General features: G+C 43.0%; 1 protein-coding gene across 2 annotated transcripts in view; it reads right to left on the bottom strand.

Moving 5' to 3' along the window:
• Positions 1–17,431, bottom strand: part of LOC144792072 (uncharacterized) — a 484,547-nt gene that overhangs the window by 95,925 nt on the left and 371,191 nt on the right. For both annotated transcript variants that reach the window (XM_078666920.1, XM_078666919.1), the window contains exon 17: positions 4,667–4,745. In XM_078666920.1, the coding sequence (XP_078523046.1) occupies positions 4,667–4,745 (79 nt within the window). The remainder of the gene's footprint in view (positions 1–4,666; positions 4,746–17,431) is intronic.

The following is a 17,431-nucleotide window of genomic DNA, read 5'->3' on the forward strand; positions in this document are numbered from 1 at the left end:
TGGGAGTCGTTGTAGTGGTTCACTTCAGTTAATGCAATCTTTAGTTGTACTCAGACACCGAAAAACCATCATTTGTAAAATAAAAACCTAGAACTTTGCATCCTTGGTGACAAGGAGTCGTCTACTAACTTTGAGAAAGAGGGCAGAGTAGTCCTTCATTTGTAAAAAAAAAAAAAAAAAAAAAAAAAAGTGCCAGGGCTCTCTTCAGGAGGACACTGCAGCTTGCACCACACATTGCCCCTGCCGCGCTGCCAATGATAGTAACAACACAACTACTAACCATCACACTCCTACAAGTGTGACAGTTCTGCCTATTTCAGGCTCTCAAAGCTATAAGTATGGTTTGGGCGGCAGGTAATCGTCATTTTTAATGTACATTGAATTAATAATTAGCTGTTGTTGTGGTCATCTCTAAATTAGGCAGACAGCGCCATCTTGTGGCAGACTGTCACAAGAGCCAGTGTTGACAGTTAAATTCTGGTGACATCGGAAACCACAGGCTCAAACTAAGCCCTGGCAGAGGAATTAGGACTATAGGTAAATGAAGATGGAGAAAACTAGATACAGTGAGCAATGGGAAAGAAGGGTGGAGTGAAGTGGAAGACACATACAGTAAAAGACATAAAAGAAGAAGCAGGCGGTGGGTTGAGGAGATATCCGAAGCAGTCCTGTGTCAGCTATAAGTAGCCCACCCAGTCAAGATTTTCAGATGCATTCTGGAATTTGTAAATTTGCATTTGCAAGTAGAAAAGCAAAACTACACTCAACATAAACAGGAATGATTAGCTACATATGCCAGGCATGGGATAGTTTATAATTTATGAGTATGAGGTATTTTGGGATAGGGAAATGCGGAAATATGTGTGGATCACTGCAGAATTTGAAATGGAGGTTTCCGGTGTTACGCACCAGCACTTCATTGTCGACACCAGCACTTATGACAGTCTGTCACATTGTGGCACTGTCTGTCTAATTTAGAGATTAGCACAACACAAGCTGTTTATTAATCTAATATACATTAAAAATGGCTAATAAATACCTGCCGCCCAAGCACTTCTTATAGCTTTGGAGTCCTGGAATAGTCTGAACTAACACAATTCTAGGACTGTGATGGTTAGTAGTTGTGTTGGTACTGTCATTGGTAGCGCTGGAAGGGGAAATGGGTGTTGCAACCTGCAGTGGCTTCCTGACGAGGGTCCTGGCACTTATCTTTTTTACAAATTAAGCAGTCGTGTGGATGCCAGTGGAGATGAGGCGGAGCAAAAAGAGGGAAAGGGATTAAATGAAAGTGGGAGGCAGAGATCAAAGAAGGAACAGAGTGAGAGAAAGAATAGTAAGGAGAGTTTGAGAGAGAAGCTGACAGAAAAGGAAGAAGTGAGGGAAGGACGATGGAGAGTAACTTGAAACTGATTTTCTGTAGTTCCATGAGTGAGTGGATGTCCCGGTCCAAGTTTTTTTCTTTGCATTCTGTGATTTGCAGCATTGTGCAGCCCACTGTACAATTACGTCCATAAGTCCCAGAATACAAAGAAGAAAAGCAGGATTGTATAAACTACTTATGTATGGATCTGGAGGGAAGACACTGAGGACGTCCTTAGGGTACAAGGGAAGAGAAAGAGAGAAAGTGAGTGGCAATGTAACAGAAGGATGGGAAACAATCTAAAGGTTGTGAAGTCACATCATGAGGAGCATATTTTGTCCCTTATTTCTTTGCATACTGGTATGCAGTAGCGGCTGCTACAGGGCAGTAGTGGTGAGGCGGGAGGCATGGGGAGGAGGGGGAGGTCAGGTGGCTTAAGAAAAAAATAAAAATTAACTTACATGCGCTGCCGAACGCCGCTTCTACTCCATTCTCTTTGAGCCAGCAGGAAGCAGACTCCCCTAGCCAATACAGATGCTGCTGTCATCATGACAGCAGCATCGTGATTGGTCTGAGCGTTGTGGTTCGGTGCTCAGACAGGCAGTGGGAGCCTGTGCATGTTCTCCACCCAGGCTGTGCACAACATGCTAAGTGCACATGACTTTTTGGTCGGCCCAAGACGGCCGGTCAAACCATGCACTTCGAAAGTGCTCACCACTCCTCCCCTTGCTCTGTGGGCTGCCCCGTCCGCACCTTCAGAGACTTGTGAAAAATAAAATCATATTAACCGTGGAGTTATTATTATTTTATTTTTTCTGTGGGGTGACGCTCCGCCTTAGCCGAGGAGTCGCCGCTGCTGGTGTGTAACGTTTTGTATGTCATATTAACTGTACAGGACAAGTACCACAACGCAAAGAAAAGTCAGGAAAGAATGAGTTTTATAAAGGTCCCGTGTGACACTTGTCCTTTTTTGGGAAAATGGCAGCAGGGAGGCGTGGGGCAAGGAGGAAAAGTGGGAGTGAGACTGGGAGAGTTAGGAAGGAAAAGGAAATAGCAACGAAAGGAAGGAAGCAAGGCTGACATTGAACGGTAAGACTGCGGATAAAGTCTGAGAGAGAATGGAGTAAAGCCAAATGGATGAAGGTGTGTGAACGACACAGGGAGCGAGAGCAACTAGATTGTAGGTCACTGGAACTCTGACAAATAAATGACCTAACATAACGTAGTTCATTTTGGGGTCATGGTTATTAATAAAAAATAAAACACATTAATTTACATTTGATTTTGAAATTTAAAGTCAATTCAATTCAGTTTGATTAACTGCTCGTAAAAATGCTGTGGGGGGAGGGAAGGGTTGTTGCTGCTACCTTACATGCATACATGTCAATTATATACACATATATTACATTTAAAAAGAAATGTAAAACGTATTTCTGTGCTGATGTTTCTTTAGTAAATAAACTTAAGTTGTCAATTAAATGCATTTATAATTTATAGAAAGATAAGCTTTTTGATATAAATTAGTTACAAATAAGTTATAGGAATACAATGGTAGGGATATGTTTTTATATTTAAATGTTAGCAATTTAACAGAATACCTTAAAGATGTGACAGAGGTTGTTAAATTTAAATAATTGATCATTAATATGATTTTATCAAGCAAGGGGTCAAGTAGTTAAAATAAAATAATTCCCACATATTTAAATACATCTAACTAATAGGTTAAAGCTTCTAATTTAATTATAACATTTTACATTATTCTGAAAGGTTAGGGTTAGGTTAACAGAAAAATAAAATATATATTCAGAGGTTAGGATATAACATTAACTGTATTATAAATTAATTAAGTAGATTTAGAAATTATATTTTGTGCAATAATTAAAGATATTAATTGTGTAAGAGAAGAGTTACAATTACAATTTAAAATAATAATACATTTTAAGAATACAAAAATTAAAAGTTGATGTGAAAGTAGGTTACAGGTAGTTGTAAAGTAGTGAGTGTGAGACTGTGGTAAAAAAACATTTGAAACGTACCTTGACACTAGTGGGAGGAGAAGTACTGGTGGTGATGTAAAGGTTAGACGATGTAAATGCAATGATGTAGTAACATACAAGACTTTATATCTCCAGCTTGCTAGTAGAAGTCCCCACTATCAAAATCCATTTCCCACCCCAATACCAGTTGCCTATTAAAAGCTGTTAAAATTCATCCTTCCATTAATAGTCCCCCATTGCCAACTTCCAACTGACCTCATCTAGTGCCAGTCCCACTCTACCAACTTCAATGAATCCTTCTTTTCCCACTACCAGGATCTACAAACCACCACCTTCTGAAATAAACATCCCCCTATTACAAGCCCCCATCCATCCCCACCTTATGTGCATTGCCTCTTCCACCAGTACGTCTTCATTTTAACATCTCTTCTTTCCCTAGTACCAGTCCTTATTACCAGACTGCAAGCACTGACTCCTCCATCAGCATCAGCCCAAACAGCAACATCCTCCACTGTACCAGCTAATATTACTAGCCTCCATGGATCACATCCTGCCCAGTGTTAGTTGGTACTACCAGCCTGCAGCAGTGTCTCCTGTTTATAAACCTACCCCCACTACCAGCTGTGGTGCATCACCCACTTGTCCAATACTAACTCATACTACCAGCCTCCATGGAGCACCTTCTCCCCAGTACCAGCTCTTACCACAAGCCTTCATGCATCACCACCTCCCTTTACCAGCCTGCCCATTACCAACACTGAATTACCACATCTATGAATTTTACCTAATACACCATCCCTCTGCCCACCTTCTCACTTCTGTCAAGTGATACCCTCACATCATGTAATACGGCTTCCTATGACATTGCATGAATCAAATGGCATACCTTAAGTATGAACTCCTCTTCATCCGCCCCCCACCAGAAACGTGGGTGCTAGCACCTCTGAAAGCGGGGTAGAGTTCAATACTACCTTCCAAAGTAGCCAGTAATATCCTTACTGTATATCTACACTTGGGTACTGCAGTCCACACACAATCATCTCATCTCATAGAGCACTCAGAACTTCAGCTAATCCAGGTTTCTTCTCTACATTCGGACACTTGTAGTGATGTTTATCGCGTTATAAAAAGATAACTTCAAGTACCACAATACAAAAGAAATCTGAGCTGGATGAGCTAGGCATGCATGGACCTGCGCAACTAGGGAGCTCTGATCTCAACAGATGGTGCTAAACCTGGACCAGCTTCATGTGCAGGATAGCCCTCATCCTTTGATCCCTGAACCCCATAAACACAGAGAGATAGTTACGCCGTGAACTGCTGCTGTGTCCTGCATTGGGATTTACCCCATTCGCCTTGTGGCAGGTGGAGCTCTGCATCCCTGGGAGCTGGAGGAAAAAAAGAAAGAATCACCAAATTGACAATATCACCTAGGGAAGGAAGGTAGAGAACATGATTACCCAACGCAGGTCCTGGCGGTCCAGATTCATGCCGTAGTTCAGGATCTCCACATGAGATCAAATCACACACAACAATGAAACATGATAACGTAGTCAGTGGTTGTCTCTAAAATGTAGCATGGATCCAGTCCTTCTAGCTCTACTCTAGCATCATGTTAATATAGCACACATGCCAGAATTGATCTGAAGTGACGCCAGAAGGAATTTGCTGCCAGAAAAGACTGGTTGAAAGGACTGTTGAAAACCATGTTTCTGATACCTGTTTGTTAAACCTCCAAGCCAAGTTTAAGTAATTGCAGAAAGAGTTGTTTGTAGCGGTATTACACAATCAGCCAATTCCGCAATATTTTGCAGTATAGGTCTACATTGATAGTGGTGGGTGACTAATGAAGACAAAGTGGCCCAAACAGCATGCGTTTGCACCTCTATTTTACAATGAGAATGCAAGACCTTAGTGAGCATATGCTATTTATGTCTGCATGTGCCTATAATGTGATACTCCATAGCAGTGCTCAGTTTTTAAAACAATAAATATCAGGGCCCTCGTCATGAAGTCACTGAAACTTGCACCACCCATTGTCTCTACCAGTGCTGCCAGTGACAGTACCTACGTAGCTATTCACCATCACACTCCTACAAGCATGACAGGTCAGATTATTTCAGGCCCCCACAGTTAGAAGAATGGCTTGGCCGGCAGATATTAGTCATTTTTAATGTATATTGAACTCATAAATAAATGTTGTTGGGCTCATCGACAAATTACAGAGGCAGTCCCATCTTGTGGCAGACTGTCAAAAGTGCTGGTGTTGACAATAAAGTGCCGGTGCCGAGCACCCAAAACCACTGGCTCAAATTAAGCACTGCTCTCTAGATTTATAGTCTAGTAGCCTGGATAAAAGCAGTGTTGTGTATGCTGGAGCCCTAAAGAAAGAGGTATTGAAAATCGAGCGACTACAAAGCCAAACAGACAGACTCAGTTTCAAATAAAATAAATCATCTGCATCACATTGGCCTTAATGAACTGCACTGGCTTCCAGTGGCACAGAGTATATAATGCCAAATCCCCAGCACCAGCTTGGAAATGCCAGGGCCCAAAATAGGTCAACCACTGTTCCTGAACAATATTCCGAAGAGCAGCCTGGTGCGGCAAGGCTTTAAAGTGCTCTGTGTCCAAAACTAAACAATTTACCTAACTAGGCAAACCAATTTACGACCCCTCTAACTGGGCCTAACAATGATTTTACCAGTACTAATCTGCTGTACACATGTGTTGTCAGAGGGGGTAACCAAAACCAAAATCTTTCCCTTCTAGAGTAATCTGTGCGATTCCATGTAATAAAATGCCTACAGGCTTTAACATAATGCAGTAACATCCCCCCTAAAAACAAATTTCTTCAATATGCTTTTCGTAAAATGTCAGATATATTTTAATTGTCACTTTTCTTCATAGACAGATCAGACCTTTGGCATCTGACATAACTTTTCTCAGTAAACCAATCAGGCCTTTAGCCTTAATCAATGGCTGGTACCTGTAGCAAACTCGGGTCTATTTATCAAGCATAAGCTTTACTGTGAGACACTCATCAGATAAACAGTCATAAAATTACAAATATGTGGAGATATTATCATAGCTTTGCTTGGTAGAAATAGAACATTGGAATGTTGAGAGCTCCTTTGAAGACAATGGAGTGCTCTGGCTTCTACTGGCTGGTAGAAGCCCGGAGAGCAACATTCCAATGTTTTTTTTTTCATTTCACAGCTGTTGCTGTGCACAACGGCCTTTAAGAGCCCGAGGGAATTTAAACCCCCTCGGGCTCCGAGAGGCCTTTGTTTTTACAAATTAGAATATTCTGCCCTCTATGGGCAGAATGTTCTACTATCCTTAGAGTCCTCCGTAGCGGGCTCTACCGACGATTAAAGACCTGCTCCCTCGTTAACCCCTTCGCTGCGTTTGTCAGACAACGGCCGTCGCGAGCACTACCTCCATAGTGCTGTGAACGTCTGTTGGCCGACGTGGCCCCACCCACTCAGCTAAACCACCGCGGCAGAATTGCGGCCGCGGTTAAAGGCCCAAGCCGAAGGCGAGGGCCTTTAACAAGGGAGCGGGCCTTTAATGGCAGGTAGAGCCCACCACGTCAAGCTCTAAGGCTATATTGGCACCTGACTCTTCAATTGCCCTGCTGGGATACGTCAAGGATATACCGGCCTTGGTTAGGAAGTTTGTTGCGCTTTTCTTGGTATTGGCTAAGAGGTGTATTGTGATGACATGGGGCGGAGGTCCACTGCTCACACTGAGTGAATATTAAAGAAAACAGTGGTCCTTAGAATAAGGAATTTATCAGTACAATATAACATATAGACTCCAATAAGTACTATATCTCAGAGTTTTTCAGTGCCCAGCCGGGCCTGAATTTTAATTTCATGTATGAAAAAAATACAATGACCACAGGGTCTGATTCAGGAGTTGATAGGGTACAAGCCTGCACCTATCCAAAGTACATTCGAACAACGTTCGAGGAAGGAAAAATAGGAGTAAACAAAGAGGAAGCAAAGAAGTTCAGGCAAAAAGAACATGGGAGCCAACTGTCCCTTGCATCATTAGTATCATTCACAAGCAAATTAGGACAAACAATAACTGTAACAAAATTAACATAATAGACAGGTTACAGAATTGTCAAAAAGTGTCGACGGCGTTTCGATCCCCCGGCTCCTATTGAACTGGGATCATCATCAGGACTTTCTAATTTATTGCCTGTAAGAACTTTTGTCATAAGCCTGTTTAAAGTAAAAAAGGGAGGAAAGAAAGAGAATTCTTTTTACATATAAAGCACTTAGTTCAGGACTTTTTCACATTCAGACAATATTTCTTGCTGTTCATGCCGAGGGCTACAAACAAGTGGGCGGACCATTCATGAAGGCGACCCGTGGCGAGTGAGTATTGGCCTCATGCAGACATACTGTGTGACAACGGAATTCAATGGCGGCGCACTCTTGTGAATGTAAGTGAAGTGAAGGTGTCAGTTTATATACTTGAAAAGTATTACTGCTTGTGCATACAGACAGTGAAGCACTCGTGGCGAGTTCAAACTGGGGCTAGCGTGTGCCGCAACATGTGTCTAGGTGGTTATCGTGTAAACGTAATAGCCGATTGTTAGACATACCTTATAGCGCAAGGATTACTCTTTTTTATCGAGTTGCAATGAACGTAGTGTACAATGCCTAAGGATTAAAAGAGGCGGGTCAGTTCCGTGGTGAGCCGTTTGCGTGGTGACAAACAGTGGACTAAGGTGCCTAAAATTACCTCCGTTGAGACTCGGTAAACATCAACCTTGCAGAGAACGAATTACTCCCTTGCAGCGAGTTGGAGGTACAATGCCTGGGGATTTAAGGAAGCAGATCAGTTTCGTGGTGGGCCGTTTAGGCGTGCCTGGTGGTGGTATAGATTGCGTAAAAATTACCTCCGTATCTATTTGATGGATAAACTGGCATCAGTCTTTTCAATCCATCCATGCCGCAGATTTAAATGATTTGGGTCTTGTGGGGGCAGAGTTTCAATTTGCGCACTCTGTAAAAAAGCGAGGATTACTTGTTGTAATATATTAGGAAACGGAGCTGGCGAGGCGAGGGGAGCATAAGTGCGCTCTTACCTTTCTAATGCAGAAAATGCTGCTTGGCTCTACAGTCGAGCAAAATCCAACTCGGCGTGCACAATGGCAGCGAGCCGACTTCTCAGCAATCCGGAAGTGGAGTCCCAGCCGGTGTGAGGTGTTTAAATAAGAGCAGTAAAGGCACATAAATCTATGGCGGCCATCTTGGAACGGTAAAATATATGCTAGCGAAGTGTCTAAGTGCTCACCTTCATGCATGTTTCGTGACTTTTAGGAACAATACCAAAAGAATTTACATTTACAATTATGTCATGTCATTATAGCTTTCAAATGCACAAGTAAAATACGTTCTGGATGGTATTGATTCGCACAGCGGTTCTAACCTGTGAGCTCCAGTACTGTGAGCTTTGTGCAGTGGACCTTAGAAAAAAGAGATGGTAGTGACATTTTCAGCCCAACTAGTAGTTTTCCTTCACTAATTCATTATTAGTGGCAGTATGACTCTGTGTCCGAAAGAAAGTTCAGAAGACCCAAGTCTATTTTTTTTTCAGAGTAAGCCAGCCCAATCCTCTGTACGATTAAGTCCATTCTGGATCGTGTCCAAGAGGATGATGCATTTGAGTTCCTCATGGTTGAGCAGTTGGCTCATATTGCCACCTCTCGCCGGTAACTTCAATGACTTTAGTATGGTCCAGCGGAATTCGTCTTCCTTGTGTTTGGCGTCAGTAAAGTGTTCCACAAGTGGGGCATTAGGAGTTTGGCAGCGGATGCGGCTCCTGTGTTGGCAAATCCTTGTTTTTACCTTCTGTGAAGTTTGGCCAACATACATTTTGTTACAGGGACATTGAATCAAGTATATTACATTACAGGTGTTGCAATTAGACAAAGAAGAGCTAGTAAAAGTGATATTATTAAATACTCTTGTTTTTCCTTCAATGGCCATGTCACACACACTGCAATTACCACATTTCACATGCCCGACAACGGGGGGCATGCCCCAAATAGCTTCAAGTGTAGATGCTTGGGTGGGACTTGGTAGTGCTGCTCGCACTAAATGGTCCTTCAAATTCTTACTTTTCTTGAAGGCGAACAAGGGACGCTCAAGTTCAAGTATGCCTGCATTCACCACTGGCCAATGTTGGAGTACCATTTTCCTCATTTTATTTGACACAGGGGAGAAAGTGGTCACACAGGCTAGTCTGTCCTGGGGTGTCTTGTGTGTCGGTGTGAGTAGTGTTTCTCTGGGTCTGTACCATGCTCTCTTTAGGGCATTTTTGACAATTCTCTTTGGGTAGCCCCTGTTTTTGAGTTTATCAGCTAAGATGGCACTTTCTTTGAAATAGTCCTGCCTACAGGAGCAATTTCTCCTAATTCGCAGGAACTGGGAGAATGGGAGTGAGTCGCGCAATGCTCTAGGATGATGGCTGGAATAGTCCAGTAGGGTATTGCGCTCTGTTGTTTTTCTGAATAGTCGGGTCAAAAGGACTCCTTCCTGGTGAAAAATAGTGAGATCCAGGAAATCAATAGCCAATTTGTCAGATGTTAAGGTAAAATGGAGGCCGCAACAATTATTGTCCATCCAGTGTAGGAAGTGGCGCAGATCACTGACTTCGCATCTCCAAATCATGAAGATGTCGTCAATGTATCTGCGCCACAAACCTATCCCTGGGTAGAACGGGTTCGAGGATGTTAATATTACCTCGGTCTCAATCTCATTCATGAATAATACTGCCAGGTTTGGAGCAAAAATTGCTCCCATGCTTGTCCCCTTTATCTGCTGATAGAACACGCCATTAAATGTAAAAAAGTTCCTTGTCAGACAGATTTCGAGAAGTTGTAAAATGAACTCCGTTGGTATTGTGTGTGGGCGTGGTCGTGTATCCAAAGTCTTCTGAATCACCTTCAGGGCTAGAACCTGGGGAATGTTTGTGTAAAGGGACTCTACGTCCATGGTACACAGGGTGTCTGTCACTGGGTTGAATGGTAAATTTTCAACCAATGAAATCATGGACATAGAGTCTCTCACATAACAGGGCGTGGAGGGGACAAAACCTTTTATGAAATAATCAATAAAGGAACCAAGAGGCTCCAGAATTGAACCGCAAGCTGAAACAATGGGGCGGCCTGGTGGTGACGTTACACTCTTATGGACTTTCGGTAGAGTATATATTACTGGTGTCCTGGGGCTTGTGATATTCAAATAATTAAACTCTTTCTTGGATAAGAAGCCCTCTGCCATTGCGTCTGTAGTGATTTTCTTTATAAGTTCCTGTATCTCTTTTGTAGGGTTAGCCGCTAGCCTTTGGTAATGTTCCCTGTTATCTAGCTGTCTCTGTATTTCTTGGGTGTACGAGTCAAGGTTTTGGAGAACAATTCCACCACCCTTGTCGGCACTCTTGATGACCAATGAAGTATTCATATTCAATGTGGAAATAGCCTGTTTTTCCTTCAGTGTGATATTATATGGGGTAAACCTGTGCTTACCCTGCAAAATGGCGAGATCTTTTAATACCAATTTCTCAAAGGTGATTATTTCCGCAGGGATCATGCAAGATGAAGGCAAAAAAGTGGACGGTGGTCGGAAAGGAGTCAGAGCCTTACTCTCTTGGCCAGGATGCAGTTGGAAAAAGGCCTTAAGCCGAACTCGTCTAAAGAACCTCATCAGTTCTGTGTGGAGCTCTAAAAAGTTAGGTGGGGTTGTGGGCACAAAAGTGAGACCTTTCTTGAGGAGGGAAAATTCATCCTCCTTGAGTGAATAGTTAGAAATATTGAAAATAGGAATGGTTTCTATGCGAGAGGGTGGCGAGTTTACCACTGATAATAATTGTTCCTCGTCCGCCGCTCTCCCGGTGGATTGACCCATCTCTGGGTTTTCTTGACCTTCCCTCTCTGAGGGGTGCCTTGTTGGCCCCTCTGTAAAAAAGCACTAGTCCCAGTGTTCTGGTGTGCACCACCTCGTCTGGAGGTGCTGCTACCTTCGCCTGCGTCTGAGTTATCAGACGATTCAGCCGAGGTGTCCAAGAAGCCTACTATGTTCCTGCGTCTATTGAATCTGCCCCAAGGTCTATATTGCTGAGGGTTGGTGTATACCCGATTTGTATACAAATCCTTTTGTAGGTATGGATATGTCGCCTCAATATTGTATGTTTTTATGTCTTTTTTTATTTTATTTTATTTTTTATTTTGTTCTATTCTATGAAACTCAGCGATGGTTTTATCCACCTGTTCAAGGAGTTTCTTGCTGTCCTCAGTGATATCTGAGTCCTGAATTTGTTTTAGGATGTCTGAGATTTCTACTTCGAGGGATTTAAGGGTCTCAACAGCAATATCTATCCCTAGTGCCAGCCAATGACGTGAGCAAGTTGTTCCTATGTAGCTGAAATTGCTTATGTATTTAGGATTGTCTGTGAAAATCCCAGGTATATTACGTACTTGTAATCCTAGTGGAATTACGTCGGCCTTTAGGTAATCTGTTAGCATTAGTATCATCAATTGTAGCCGGACCTGTTTCTTTCTGAGTTTTTCTAACTGTTCGGGTAGTGCGGCATTCTCCTGACTGGGGACTTCTGAGGTATCAGACAGTAGAGATGGGCCCGAGCAGAGTTGTTTTAAATATTCGTCTGTGTAGAGTGGAGCATGACTTGACATAGTGCGATATTTTGGAGGGGATAGAAAGTTTAAGGAAGGAGTTTAGGTATAGGGAGGGGATGGGGGTGCTAGGGGGACCCAAAGCCACGAGGGGTTTTGGACAATGAAGAGCCCTTGCAAACCAGCGTTTGCGCTCAAGTCTTTTCAAAAAACAAGGGAACCCAAAGAAGTACCAAGGACCTTGGGCAATAGATTATTAAAGAAAACAGTGGTCCTTAGAATAAGGAATTTATCAGTACAATATAACATATAGACTCCAATAAGTACTATATCTCAGAGTTTTTCAGTGCCCAGCCGGGCCTGAATTTTAATTTCATGTATGAAAAAAATACAATGACCACAGGGTCTGATTCAGGAGTTGATAGGGTACAAGCCTGCACCTATCCAAAGTACATTCGAACAACGTTCGAGGAAGGAAAAATAGGAGTAAACAAAGAGGAAGCAAAGAAGTTCAGGCAAAAAGAACATGGGAGCCAACTGTCCCTTGCATCATTAGTATCATTCACAAGCAAATTAGGACAAACAATAACTGTAACAAAATTAACATAATAGACAGGTTACAGAATTGTCAAAAAGTGTCGACGGCGTTTCGATCCCCCGGCTCCTATTGAACTGGGATCATCATCAGGACTTTCTAATTTATTGCCTGTAAGAACTTTTGTCATAAGCCTGTTTAAAGTAAAAAAGGGAGGAAAGAAAGAGAATTCTTTTTACATATAAAGCACTTAGTTCAGGACTTTTTCACATTCAGACAATATTTCTTGCTGTTCATGCCGAGGGCTACAAACAAGTGGGCGGACCATTCATGAAGGCGACCCGTGGCGAGTGAGTATTGGCCTCATGCAGACATACTGTGTGACAACGGAATTCAATGGCGGCGCACTCTTGTGAATGTAAGTGAAGTGAAGGTGTCAGTTTATATACTTGAAAAGTATTACCGCTTGTGCATACAGACAGTGAAGCACTCGTGGCGAGTTCAAACTGGGGCTAGCGTGTGCCGCAACATGTGTCTAGGTGGTTATCGTGTAAACGTAATAGCCGATTGTTAGACATACCTTATAGCGCAAGGATTACTCTTTTTTATCGAGTTGCAATGAACGTAGTGTACAATGCCTAAGGATTAAAAGAGGCGGGTCAGTTCCGTGGTGAGCCGTTTGCGTGGTGACAAACAGTGGACTAAGGTGCCTAAAATTACCTCCGTTGAGACTCGGTAAACATCAACCTTGCAGAGAACGAATTACTCCCTTGCAGCGAGTTGGAGGTACAATGCCTGGGGATTTAAGGAAGCAGATCAGTTTCGTGGTGGGCCGTTTAGGCGTGCCTGGTGGTGGTATAGATTGCGTAAAAATTACCTCCGTATCTATTTGATGGATAAACTGGCATCAGTCTTTTCAATCCATCCATGCCGCAGATTTAAATGATTTGGGTCTTGTGGGGGCAGAGTTTCAATTTGCGCACTCTGTAAAAAAGCGAGGATTACTTATTGTAATATATTAGGAAACGGAGCTGGCGAGGCGAGGGGAGCATAAGTGCGCTCTTACCTTTCTAATGCAGAAAATGCTGCTTGGCTCTACAGTCGAGCAAAATCCAACTCGGCGTGCACAATGGCAGCGAGCCGACTTCTCAGCAATCCGGAAGTGGAGTCCCAGCCGGTGTGAGGTGTTTAAATAAGAGCAGTAAAGGCACATAAATCTATGGCGGCCATCTTGGAACGGTAAAATATATGCTAGCGAAGTGTCTAAGTGCTCACCTTCATGCATGTTTCGTGACTTTTAGGAACCAATCCCTCGAAGTAGAAATCTCAGACATCCTAAAACAAATTCAGGACTCAGATATCACTGAGGACAGCAAGAAACTCCTTGAACAGGTGGATAAAACCATCGCTGAGTTTCATAGAATAGAACAAAATAAAAAATCAAATAAAATAAAAAAAGACATAAAAACATACAATATTGAGGCGACATATCCATACCTACAAAAGGATTTTTATACAAATCGGGTATACACCAACCCTCAGCAATATAGACCTTGGGGCGGATTCAATAGACGCAGGAACATAGTAGGCTTCTCGGACACCTCGGCTGAATCGTCTGATAACTCAGACGCAGGCGAAGGTAGCAGCACCTCCAGACGAGGTGGTGCACACCAGAACACTGGGACTAGTGCTTTTTTACAGAGGGGCCAACAAGGCACCCCTCAGAGAGGGAAGGTCAAGAAAACCCAGAGATGGGTCAATCCACCGGGAGAGCGGCGGACGAGGAACAATTATTATCAGTGGTAAACTCGCCACCCTTTCGCATAGAAACCATTCCTATTTTCAATATTTCTAACTATTCACTCAAGGAGGATGAATTTTCCCTCCTCAAGAAAGGTCTCACTTTTGTGCCCACAACCCCACCTAACTTTTTAGAGCTCCACACAGAACTGATGAGGTTCTATAGACGAGTTCGGCTTAAGGCCTTTTTCCAACTGCATCCTGGCCAAGAGAGTAAGGCTCTGACTCCTTTCCGACCACCGTCCACTTTTTTGCCTTCATCTTGCATGATCCCTGCGGAAATAATCACCTTTGAGAAATTGGTATTAAAAGATCTCGCCATTTTGCAGGGTAAGCACAGGTTTACCCCATATAATATCACACTGAAGGAAAAACAGGCTATTTCCACATTGAAAATGAATACTTCATTGGTCATCAAGAGTGCCGACAAGGGTGGTGGAATTGTTCTCCAAAACCTTGACTCGTACACCCAAGAAATACAGAGACAGCTAGATAACAGGGAACATTACCAAAGGCTAGCGGCTAACCCTACAAAAGAGATACAGGAACTTATAAAGAAAATCACTACAGACGCAATGGCAGAGGGCTTCTTATCCAAGAAAGAGTTTAATTATTTGAATATCACAAGCCCCAGGACACCAGTAATATATACTCTACCGAAAGTCCATAAGAGTGTAACGTCACCACCAGGCCGCCCCATTGTTTCAGCTTGCGGTTCAATTCTGGAGCCTCTTGGTTCCTTTATTGATTATTTCATAAAAGGTTTTGTCCCCTCCACGCCCTGTTATGTGAGAGACTCTATGTCCATGATTTCATTGGTTGAAAATTTACCATTCAACCCAGTGACAGACACCCTGTGTACCATGGACGTAGAGTCCCTTTACACAAACATTCCCCAGGTTCTAGCCCTGAAGGTGATTCAGAAGACTTTGGATACACGACCACGCCCACACACAATACCAACGGAGTTCATTTTACAACTTCTCGAAATCTGTCTGACAAGGAACTTTTTTACATTTAATGGCGTGTTCTATCAGCAGATAAAGGGGACAAGCATGGGAGCAATTTTTGCTCCAAACCTGGCAGTATTATTCATGAATGAGATTGAGACCGAGGTAATATTAACATCCTCGAACCCGTTCTACCCAGGGATAGGTTTGTGGCGCAGATACATTGACGACATCTTCATGATTTGGAGATGCGAAGTCAGTGATCTGCGCCACTTCCTACACTGGATGGACAATAATTGTTGCGGCCTCAATTTTACCTTAACATCTGACAAATTGGCTATTGATTTCCTGGATCTCACTATTTTTCACCAGGAAGGAGTCCTTTTGACCCGACTATTCAGAAAAACAACAGAGCGCAATACCCTACTGGACTATTCCAGCCATCATCCTAGAGCATTGCGCGACTCACTCCCATTCTCCCAGTTCCTGCGAATTAGGAGAAATTGCTCCTGTAGGCAGGACTATTTCAAAGAAAGTGCCATCTTAGCTGATAAACTCAAAAACAGGGGCTACCCAAAGAGAATTGTCAAAAATGCCCTAAAGAGAGCATGGTACAGACCCAGAGAAACACTACTCACACCGACACACAAGACACCCCAGGACAGACTAGCCTGTGTGACCACTTTCTCCCCTGTGTCAAATAAAATGAGGAAAATGGTACTCCAACATTGGCCAGTGGTGAATGCAGGCATACTTGAACTTGAGCGTCCCTTGTTCGCCTTCAAGAAAAGTAAGAATTTGAAGGACCATTTAGTGCGAGCAGCACTACCAAGTCCCACCCAAGCATCTACACTTGAAGCTATTTGGGGCATGCCCCCCGTTGTCGGGCATGTGAAATGTGGTAATTGCAGTGTGTGTGACATGGCCATTGAAGGAAAAACAAGAGTATTTAATAATATCACTTTTACTAGCTCTTCTTTGTCTAATTGCAACACCTGTAATGTAATATACTTGATTCAATGTCCCTGTAACAAAATGTATGTTGGCCAAACTTCACAGAAGGTAAAAACAAGGATTTGCCAACACAGGAGCCGCATCCGCTGCCAAACTCCTAATGCCCCACTTGTGGAACACTTTACTGACGCCAAACACAAGGAAGACGAATTCCGCTGGACCATACTAAAGTCATTGAAGTTACCGGCGAGAGGTGGCAATATGAGCCAACTGCTCAACCATGAGGAACTCAAATGCATCATCCTCTTGGACACGATCCAGAATGGACTTAATCGTACAGAGGATTGGGCTGGCTTACTCTGAAAAAAAATAGACTTGGGTCTTCTGAACTTTCTTTCGGACACAGAGTCATACTGCCACTAATAATGAATTAGTGAAGGAAAACTACTAGTTGGGCTGAAAATGTCACTACCATCTCTTTTTTCTAAGGTCCACTGCACAAAGCTCACAGTACTGGAGCTCACAGGTTAGAACCGCTGTGCGAATCAATACCATCCAGAACGTATTTTACTTGTGCATTTGAAAGCTATAATGACATGACATAATTGTAAATGTAAATTCTTTTGGTATTGTTCCTAAAAGTCACGAAACATGCATGAAGGTGAGCACTTAGACACTTCGCTAGCATATATTTTACCGTTCCAAGATGGCCGCCATAGATTTATGTGCCTTTACTGCTCTTATTTAAACACCTCACACCGGCTGGGACTCCACTTCCGGATTGCTGAGAAGTCGGCTCGCTGCCATTGTGCACGCCGAGTTGGATTTTGCTCGACTGTAGAGCCAAGCAGCATTTTCTGCATTAGAAAGGTAAGAGCGCACTTATGCTCCCCTCGCCTCGCCAGCTCCGTTTCCTAATATATTACAATAAGTAATCCTCGCTTTTTTACAGAGTGCGCAAATTGAAACTCTGCCCCCACAAGACCCAAATCATTTAAATCTGCGGCATGGATGGATTGAAAAGACTGATGCCAGTTTATCCATCAAATAGATACGGAGGTAATTTTTACGCAATCTATACCACCACCAGGCACGCCTAAACGGCCCACCACGAAACTGATCTGCTTCCTTAAATCCCCAGGCATTGTACCTCCAACTCGCTGCAAGGGAGTAATTCGT

The sequence above is a fragment of the Lissotriton helveticus genome, chromosome 11 (assembly GCF_964261635.1).
Source record: "Lissotriton helveticus chromosome 11, aLisHel1.1, whole genome shotgun sequence".
Lineage (NCBI taxonomy): Eukaryota > Metazoa > Chordata > Amphibia > Caudata > Salamandridae > Lissotriton > Lissotriton helveticus.